The 9,613-nt window shown below is 38.4% G+C and overlaps 2 protein-coding genes across 4 annotated transcripts in view; both read left to right on the top strand.

The window, feature by feature from the left end:
• dhcr24 (24-dehydrocholesterol reductase) overlaps window positions 1–1,396 on the top strand; it is a gene marked incomplete in the record, with an annotated part of 6,953 nt that extends 5,557 nt beyond the window's left edge. The window contains 1 exon segment of the mRNA XM_032526042.1: window positions 985–1,396. Coding sequence (XP_032381933.1) covers window positions 985–1,029 — 45 coding nt within the window.
• Window positions 1,397–2,750: 1,354 nt separating this feature from the next.
• si:ch211-121a2.4 (transmembrane protein 205) lies at window positions 2,751–7,682 on the top strand. 3 transcript variants are annotated; one of them, XM_032526077.1, is made up of 4 exons: window positions 2,754–3,065; window positions 3,685–3,880; window positions 4,618–4,781; window positions 4,867–7,682. In XM_032526077.1, exons 2-4 carry the CDS (start codon window positions 3,781–3,783, stop codon window positions 5,167–5,169), a joined length of 567 nt encoding a protein of 188 aa, XP_032381968.1. In that variant the 5' UTR covers window positions 2,754–3,065; window positions 3,685–3,780; the 3' UTR covers window positions 5,170–7,682. The 3 variants fall into 3 exon arrangements, with proteins under 3 accessions (XP_032381970.1, XP_032381968.1, XP_032381969.1); XM_032526078.1 differs by lacking the exon at window positions 2,754–3,065 and adding an exon at window positions 3,434–3,452; XM_032526079.1 differs by lacking the exon at window positions 3,685–3,880 and having other exon boundaries at window positions 2,751–3,065.
• The last annotated feature ends 1,931 nt before the right edge of the window (window positions 7,683–9,613 follow it).

The raw sequence follows: 9,613 nt of genomic DNA, 5'->3' as shown, positions 1-9,613 counted from the left end.
AGGACAGGCAGAACTCGTTTGTAGAGGGGCTCCAGTACAGTCGGGACGCCGCCGTCATCATGACGGGAACGATGACTGACCACGCTGAGCCTGATAAGGTCAAATGTTTAGGAGTGCGTAATTGACTCGTTTTCACAGGTTATGTCACATTGAACCTCCTCCCTTTTCCTCTCTGACATCAGATCAACAGAATCGGCCTGCACTTTAAACCCTGGTTCTTTAAACACGTGGAGGGCTACCTGAAAGGCGACTACGCAGGAGTTGAATACATCCCTCTAAGACAGTACTATCATAGACACACACGCAGCATCTTCTGGGAGCTTCAGGTACTGACAGAATCACACAGAGGCTGTTTCCACGACCTTTAGGATTACATTAGGAAGTACTGTACTGCCCATATCTGCCAGATACTTGCTTGTCATCTTATTCTTGCTCACTTCTCTTTATTACACTCTAATGCTTTTTCTATGTGTTCACACGCACACATGCATGCACGCACGGCCTCGTGCATGCACGCACACACACACAACATTAGCCATTAGTCATTAGTGAGAAGGGCTTGGCATCCTTTGTTTTCTGAAACAGTAAATGGCTGATGAATTATGCATAGTCGTGGTTTGACAGATACCAACAGGAGCTGGCTCTGGGCGTTTGGGTGCTCTCTGTTTTTTAAAAGGTTTTTGTAGACCGTGCAAAAGAAAGTCAGGCAGAAAGAGAGTTGACCATCACTTTGATTACATCATCAATTTGTGATAGACGTCATTCATGTGTTAAACATGGAGATGTGAGTGTGTTGGAAAGTTGTGGCTGCCCTCTGCTGGAATATAAGAGCAGTACAACTGGATTGGATCCACATCTCATCTTTATTTACTTGGAACAGATATTATGGCAAATGACATGCTCATGTAGAAATTCAACATTGTATAATAAAAAAAACACAAGATTATTTACTGTCCTTTTTTCATGTCTTCTGGTGTCTGACAGACCAAGTCCCAAGAAACAGAGAAAGACTGCAGATCCTCACAATGAGTGACTGAAATCAGCAAATGTTTGGCTTAATAAATTACTTGACTTATTAAAATAACTAATTAATTGTTTCAGCACTAGTAAGAACACAATGCATCACTGAAAGCCGTTTTGCCATAGTCGTTTAACCCGTTTGTGTACGTCTTTGTGTATATTTGTGTCCTTTCTACAGGATATTATTCCTTTCGGGAACAACCCAATATTTCGTTGGCTCTTTGGATGGATGGTTCCTCCAAAGATCTCACTGTTGAAGCTCACCCAGGGAGAGACCATCAGGCGGCTTTATGAACAGCACCACGTAGTCCAGGACATGCTGGTACCCATGAAGAATCTGCAGGATGCCATCACGCGCTTCCACCAGGACATCGACGTAAGGCTCAGATGTGAATGAAGCCTCTGTGAATGAATACCTGCTGTTTGTAGAAAATACTCCTGTTTGAACACCTGCATGTGTTGTGTAATTTCAGGTTTACCCCCTGTGGCTGTGTCCATTCCTGCTGCCGCCAGGCAGAGGGATGGTCCACCCCAAAGGTCAAGAGGAGGAGTTGTATGTGGATATCGGGGCTTATGGAGAGCCCAAAGTCAAACACTTTGAAGCTAAAGCATCAACGCGTCAGCTGGAGAAGTTTGTTAGAGATGTGCATGGGTAAGTCTCAAATAATACGTGAAATGTAGCATTGGTAACTAAGGTGAAATCTTTGTAATGATAATGTCACTCCCATGACTAGTGCTGAATTGATTAATAACTGGAACATAGAAAATATTGTGACTTTTACATTCACGCTGCATCTTGCATATATGTGCCATCTGCCTCTTGCAGGTTCCAGATGCTGTATGCAGATGTGTACATGAACCGAGAGGAGTTTTGGGACATGTTTGACGGACAGCTGTATCACAGACTGAGAGACGAACTAGGCTGCAAGGAAGCCTTCCCGGAGGTTTACGACAAAATCTGTAAATCCGCCCGACACTGAACCCCATCACTGGTACCTGACCCCGGCCCTGTGCCGCAGAAACACTCAAGCTCTGACTGCAAGTCATGATTGCTGACAGCTTTGGGTTTGGAGATGTTTCAACAAAAACAAAGATACCTTTAAGAATTAGAAAATAAGCTTTGCTCACACTACTACACGTTAAGTTGTTGTTTGTGGCAACTAAACTGTCTTAAGAGGCCCTTCTATCAATGGTTGGCACAAGCACAAGTATTGTTATACTTTTGAGTATAATAAACATATTTTATTTTGCCCTTTTCTGTACACTTCCAGCTTGTTTCAACATTCATGTTAATTCCATGTGCTGCTTATCTCCCAATGTGTAACTTCCTTGTTGAGAGCATATTGCACCAAATGTTTTTCCCTTATTCTTTTTTTTGTGTGTGTGTTTGTTTGGCCTTATCTTATATTTTTCTCTGTACATCTTTTAATAACAGGTCAGCCTTACCGAGTGCCATAGACTTTGAAAACATGACTCCCTGATTGGCGTCATAGCAATATTTTAAAAATAATTGTGATAAATGAAGAAATCAAACAAACCTATTTTGATATCAAAACCACTTATCACCAGGACCGTGTGATTGAATGAATGAATTAAAATGTCTTTTCTTGAATAAATATCATTCTTGTGCTTTTTTTTTTTTTAAATATAACATTAGATTCTGTAGTTATTGGGGGAGCAATATAGCCTACCATGTTGCAGTAGTAATGGGTTCACCGATATCACAGCTGTCACGCAAATAGTCTGAGTAAATTTGTTTCACCATTTGAATAACAGCACAGTGCAAAGCACAGCTTTCCATTTGTTTTGTTTCTGTATCCTTCAACTTCTTTTAAATGGAGTCTGTTAAGAGCTGTTCGGGACTTTTTTTGAGAGCACATTGTGACCATAGAAATACTATTGCGGTTCCGCCTTCAACTAGCTAGCTAGCTACTGACTTGTAAAGTGAGTTAGCAGCGAAGCTGTTAGCTAATGTCAGCAGTTACGTACACTACCAGAGCCGAAGACATCTTCAACAAGCTGTCTGGAGTTATTGTTCAACACAGGTAGGCTGTACTCAAAGACATTTTACAATAACAGTTCTAGAGTTAGACAACTCTGTTTTTTTAAAGATTAACAGCTAGTTATAAAAGTGACGGTTGCTAACTTTAAGCACTGTGAACTGCAGTGTTCTAAGTTAACTTCCACAGTTAACTAAGCTAACGCTAGCGGTTAGTCTATTTTTATAACCTGCTACACGGTGGTATTTTTGTACATAGCCTATAGCTAGCGTTAGCGTTAGCAGGCATAAATAGCTGGCGTTAGCTTACGAAAAAAGTTTTCGCAAAGGTGACTTTGAAGTTTTGGTGCTGCCTCGTCAGTCAACACTTTAAACTTCTGTCGGGTGTTTTTGTTGTTCAGCACTGGATTTGGCCTGCAGACTTTGATAATTAGTGAGTATCTACGCATCTGCAGTTTTAATTTTTTCTATTGGTCTGTTTGATATCTGTACACTGAGGTCAAGACAGCAACCTGGTTTTCTCTACAACAGTGCGGACGTTTAATTGAGGGTGTACGCTGTCGTAGCTAGGTAACACTAACGTTACCCTGTTGGTTATTTTATCTACTCAGGAAGCTGGATAAATGCCACAGTCAGTACTGTATGTGATTATGTTTTGTTTGCAGAGGCTTTCGAGTGGAGCATCAAGTGCTGACGGGGCTGTTTTGGAGACTACAGTGGGGGGTCCAGACTGGAGAAGAAAGAGAGGCTGAGCAGGAAGCATGTCCACTGTCAATGAGCCCACGTTCACAGTCAAGCTGCTGCAGCTGCTGCTGCTCTCCACCTACTGGGGAATGCAGATTTGGGTCACCTTCATTTCAAGTTGGTGGACACATACCATAAAAGTACACTGGAAAGTTAGAAACACACAGGAGAGGAATGTAATGTTTTATTAACAACACAATGTTGACTGAAGGCTTTTCAGTGTGCGTTTAGACCTGCATTTAGATTTGTCCACTTAAGTCAAACGTGAAAAAGACATCAGTGAAGCATATTTTATTTGTTATTTCAAGCCTGTTTTTTTATTGGTCGCCTTTATGTCTTCACCCAGACCCTGACTTGTTTTTGCTTTAGCTCAATCACCAATAATCCAAGGTCTACTGTACATGCTATCCAGCATAGTTGTATTATTAACTGAAAATGACCCCTTGATCACCAGTACATTGCAACATCTGAGCTTGCTGCCAGTATTTAACCACACACCGTATGTTTTTGTCACATTTCTACACAGGTCTACTTAAAACCATAGAGCAGAATAAGCGTGTATCAAGCATTTGGATTGATGTATGCGTCTGAAATTATTGGGTAAATTCTGATAAACATAGTGTGATTAAGTCATACTAGATTTGGGATACCTTACATCTTAATTTGATTATTCAAATCAATTTAGTTTGACTTAATTAGATTAGAGGTCATCAGAAATTGTTACTTTCAGTTTCAGGATATTTCGGTTCCATGTAATAGTCACTGTTAGACCATGACGAATGAGTGTTTTTTTTATGAATTAAGAGCCAGTAGGTGCCCTACAGTGCTAATGCGTTGTTCTGTTTTTTGCTCAGGCTTTGTAATGGACAACCACCTGAACAGACACACTTATGGGTTTATCCAAAGTCGCCTTGTCCCATTCTACCTCCACTTGGGTTCAGCTTGTGCCTTCTTTAACCTCACTATCTACGCTGTGTATCATCCCAGCGACACGCTGAACGACAGAGAATCCTTTCAGGTGTGTTGCTTGTTCAACATCATCGCATTGCATTAAACCGATTTCAGAATATTTCTTAAATGTCTGACTCTACTTCCCCTACCAGATCTTCATCTTCTTTGTGTCGGTGACAGTCGCGGCTATCAACGCTCAGTGGTTTGGCCAAATGACATCCGAGATCATGGCGGACATGCACCTTATCGAGCAGGCGTGCGGATTGGGTCAGGATATCGGCCTTTCGTCGAACCGCGAAGCTTACGCCAAGCTGCGTGAGACGGACGTCAAATACAGACACCTCAGCAGTCGCCTGTGGCTGTACAGACTGCTGTCCTCCCTCTGTAACCTCTGCTGCTTAGGCTGCAACTTCTACAGCCTCTGTTACATCGCTGAGAACCTCAACACACTTTGAACAGTTGTCAGTCCCACACACTCACTTTTAAATCTAAATGGACTGTATATTTTTGTACAAAACCAGTAAGTCATATATTTAATACATTATTTTTTGTCTCTCTGCCGTGAGATGCAAAGTCAGGTGGGCCTTGTTGTTCTCGTGCTTTGGGAATTAATTGCCGTGCTAAGATTCTGGCCCTCGATTTGTGTTGCTTTTGAAACAAACCGGGCCACGAAAGCTGCATTTCCCTCCTTAAGGTTGTAGGGGGACAACCCAGTTTCTGGAATGAGCAATGCTTCACCTTTCACCTACTGTGGCTGACGCTGGTGGCAGCCTTGATACTTTCCCTTCACTATTACGATTTAGTACCTTTCAGGAACCTAAAAAAAAGCATTACAACATTAGAGATGTTTTGTAATTGCAGAATCAGAGAAATTATAACAGAATAGCCACATTTTTCCCATCTTTTTTATGCGTAAGCAAAAGAAAAACCTCAAGATGTGGTCCCGTGCTGCTCAGTCCTGCTCTTCCTGTTTGGGAGTAGTGTAAATACTTTGTTCACAGTGTGGTGTCACAGGTTTGTCCTGCTTAACTTTATGTTAACTTAAGCAAAGTAAACTGTTGTTCTCTCTTAAGCTCTCCTGGCTGCTTCTTTTCCTATATGGTAAAGAATCAATTCGGCTTTTAGCCTTTTCAACACTTGCACCGGTGGTTTGTTTATTGGTACATTGGAATTATAATGAATTGGTGTTCATAAACAGTTCCAGTGCATTGCCCTGTTATTTTGTAGATGCTAAGATTGGTTGCACAGCAGGTTGGTCTAGGTGTGAAAAAGAAGGGTACGGTAGAAAGTATTGTTTAGACTTGCTGAGATGACGTGGGTCTATTACGACAATAGTACGGAGTACCTAGAAAATTGCGGTGGGAACAACTTTTCTAAACTAATTATGTGTTCCTGTGTATTAACTTTTGCGTTACGTCTCACATTGCCAGACCTGTCGTCACAGCGTGAGAATGGTCTTGCTGCATGAGTTAAAGGAGAATTCCGGTCAATTCCAATACGTAGCTCTGTTGTTTGTAAATGTGGAGGTCTGTCAGTAGAGAGAAAAACTACCCAATCAGTGCTGCCTACACCGTGTTATCCTCCTGCTAAAGTGAGCACGGCTGAAACTGGGCAAGTTTTAAAAATGTTTTTAGCCTCTAAACATGTTCAAAATGTCATTAAAAGTGCCGCCCCATTTGCAGTGATTCCTTCTGAGTGAACACAGTGAATCTAACTGCTATAGATATGAAATAAATGCATGAAAGTTGGGCAAATTCAGCTGTGTTCAGTTCCCATGTCGAGACCAGTTAGAGAGCTTACACAGCTGAATTAGCACAACTGTCATGCATTTTTTTTTCTTTCTTTCATCTCTTAACAGTCAGATTCACTGTGTTCTCTCAGAAGGAATCCCTTCACATGGGGAGGCACTTTTAAGGATATTTTGAACATGTTTAGAGGCTAAAAACACATTTATAACTCTCCCTGTTTAAGCCTGTTGGGGGCTAACTGTAGCAAGAGGATAAAACGGTGTAGCCAGCACTGATTGGATTGTCTGTCTTTCTTTAAAAAAAAAATCACAGCCATGTTGAGTGGTGCTGAGACCCAAATGCATTCACGGTGCTCTTGCAAAATGGCTATAGATATAAAATAGAGTTAAGCGGAGGAAGATGCCTGGCCTTGTAACCTTACAGTGTGCCTCAACTGAAAATGACATTATATATAAAATATATATTTTTTAAGATTTTACAAAGCTGTTGGGGTTTAGCTTGACTTTCTCACATGTTTTGCTCTGTTCTCTAATACCTCCATGCACTGTATGTAAGTCATTATGTGTTCAAGCCGCTGTGGGGGAATTTTATGCAGCCATGATTGGAAATGAAGCCATATAATGTTTGAGTTGTACTCGCACTAGAGTTGTGCTCTGTGCAGTACTCTTTGCAGGTGTTTGTTTTTGTTTTTTTGTCGTATGAATATCTTTGCGTTGTTTGTTTTGTGTGCAGAGAGGATCTGTGGTGTGGTCAACAAACCTCTCCATGCTAATGATCACCTCTCCTTTTTAACTGGTCCTAGATAACCTAAGTAGCTTCTCAGGTGAAACTCTTCTATCCATATGTTTCTTCTTATTTTGGCCTGTAAAACATGTCTGTTAAACCAAAGCAAAAAATGCCATTAACATCAACTACCGGCGTGTAATCAGGACAAAAGCAGCAGAGTAGAAATTCTGAAAAAAATCTTCTTTTTGTCCAGACCTAACTGATAAAAGTGGCTCTTTACAAATATATTGCACTATTACCTGGTTTTAAATTGCATACATTTGTTTGTATCGTTTTGCTCGTTGGCTCGGCTGATTTAAATTAAAAATGTCAATGCAAATTCTTGTTTTGTTCATAAGCAAATAAAGTGTACAGTTGAATTTTAGAAGACCACTTTACATTATTTGTGGATGTTTCTGTCGGTTTTTCAATGTTTGCGATACTGTGTTATAATTGTTAGTGTGGCTTTTGTTATACTGAATGTACGTTGTCTGAAGACTGATGAAAAAAGTTGTAAGATCGTATGTCGAAAAATTTTATGCGACAGCTTATGCACAATGACCCTCTAGCTGCGGACGTTGAGTAGGCTATGAAGAGTTTATGCCATGTATCCAAAATATATGCAAAACTGTCTTTTTTTGACATACCATACTTTGACTTTTTTTTGGCATACTATACTATGGCTCTTTTATTCTTTTTTTTTTCAACATACAGTATTATACTATAACTGTTTTCAACACACTATACTATTACGTTTTATGACATATTATTCAGCCTTTTTTTATATGACTTATTTTTATTGCTTTTTTGCGACAGAGGATACTATGACCTGTTTGACATACTAAAATATGACTTTTTTCGACATACTAAACTATGACTTTCGTCAACAAACTAGGATTTTGTTTGACATTCTGACTTTTCACGACATACTTTACTATGAGTTTTCAACATACTAAACTATGACTTATTGACTTTTTTTGACTTACTATATAGACTTTTTTTTTTTACTTTTCAAGACCATGTATACTAAGACCTTTTTCAGGATACTAGAATATGAAGTTTTATGACCTTTTTCGACATAATATACTATGGCTTTCTTCAACATACTATACTAAGACTTTTTTTGATATACTACACTGACTTTTTACGATATACTATACTATGACTTTTTTCAACATACTATACTATGACATTTTTTGATATACTACACTGACTTTTTTCAACATACTATACTATGACATTTTATGACTTTTTTTGAAATACTATACCATGACTTTATTAATTTTTTTGACAAACTATGCTATGGCTTTCTTCAACATACTAAATTAAGACCTTTTTTGACATACTATACTAGGACTTTTTTTAACTAATTTTTTAGCATACTATACTATGACTTTTTCAACATAATATATTACGACTTATTGATCACTTTGTTGAAATACTATACTATGACTTAATTTGACATACTGTACTGTCAATTATTTTGACAAACTATACTATGACTTTAATTAAATTATTTTGACATAGTATACTATGACTTTTTTCAACATAATATAGTATGACTTATTGATCACTGTTGACATACTATACTATGACTTTTTTATTACATTTTTATGACTTATTGATCACTTTGTTTACATACTATACTATGACTTTTTTCAACATAATATATTATGACTTATTGATCACTTTGTTGACATACTATACTATGACTTTTTTATCACATATTTTTGACATACTGTACTATGACTTTTTCATCACATATTTTTGACATACTGTACTATGACTTTTTTCTTCCATTTTTTCGACATACTATACTATGACTTATTTTGTCATACTACACTGACGTTTTTCGACATACTGTACTATGACTTTTTTATTACATTTTTTTGAATCAAGAATCAAGAACTTTATTTGCCATTTGTGTTTTCACACATAGGAACTCTTGTGCAGTTACTCAGAGTCAAGTTGAGTTTAAAAAGACACACAAAGCATTTACATTATAAATAAATAAAAATTTCACAAAACTAGTAAAAAGTACCAATAAAAATAAATAAATTGCATTCCTAAATTGCAAAAAATATAAATGCACATTGCCCTTGGCCCCTAAAGACAACCCCTTGTATATATATTAAAGTGCACGGTTATTATTAAAAAATAAGTAAATAAATAAGATGCACAGGTGTATTGCACAAATATGTTACGTTTCACACAGCAAAATATTTCATTTTGTTTTGGCCAAAAGTCTCACTGCAGCTGGGAAAGAAGCTCTTATAAAATCGTGTTGTCTTTGTGATGATGCTGTCCGCTCGCTTGTGCCTAAGATTGACACACTGTGTAATGGCCAATTTGGCTATATATGTTTGTTATGTGTGTTGTGTGTGTG

Source organism: Etheostoma spectabile, chromosome 9 (assembly GCF_008692095.1).
Source record: "Etheostoma spectabile isolate EspeVRDwgs_2016 chromosome 9, UIUC_Espe_1.0, whole genome shotgun sequence".
NCBI lineage: Eukaryota > Metazoa > Chordata > Actinopteri > Perciformes > Percidae > Etheostoma > Etheostoma spectabile.
This window is presented reverse-complemented; position numbering and strand designations above follow the sequence as displayed.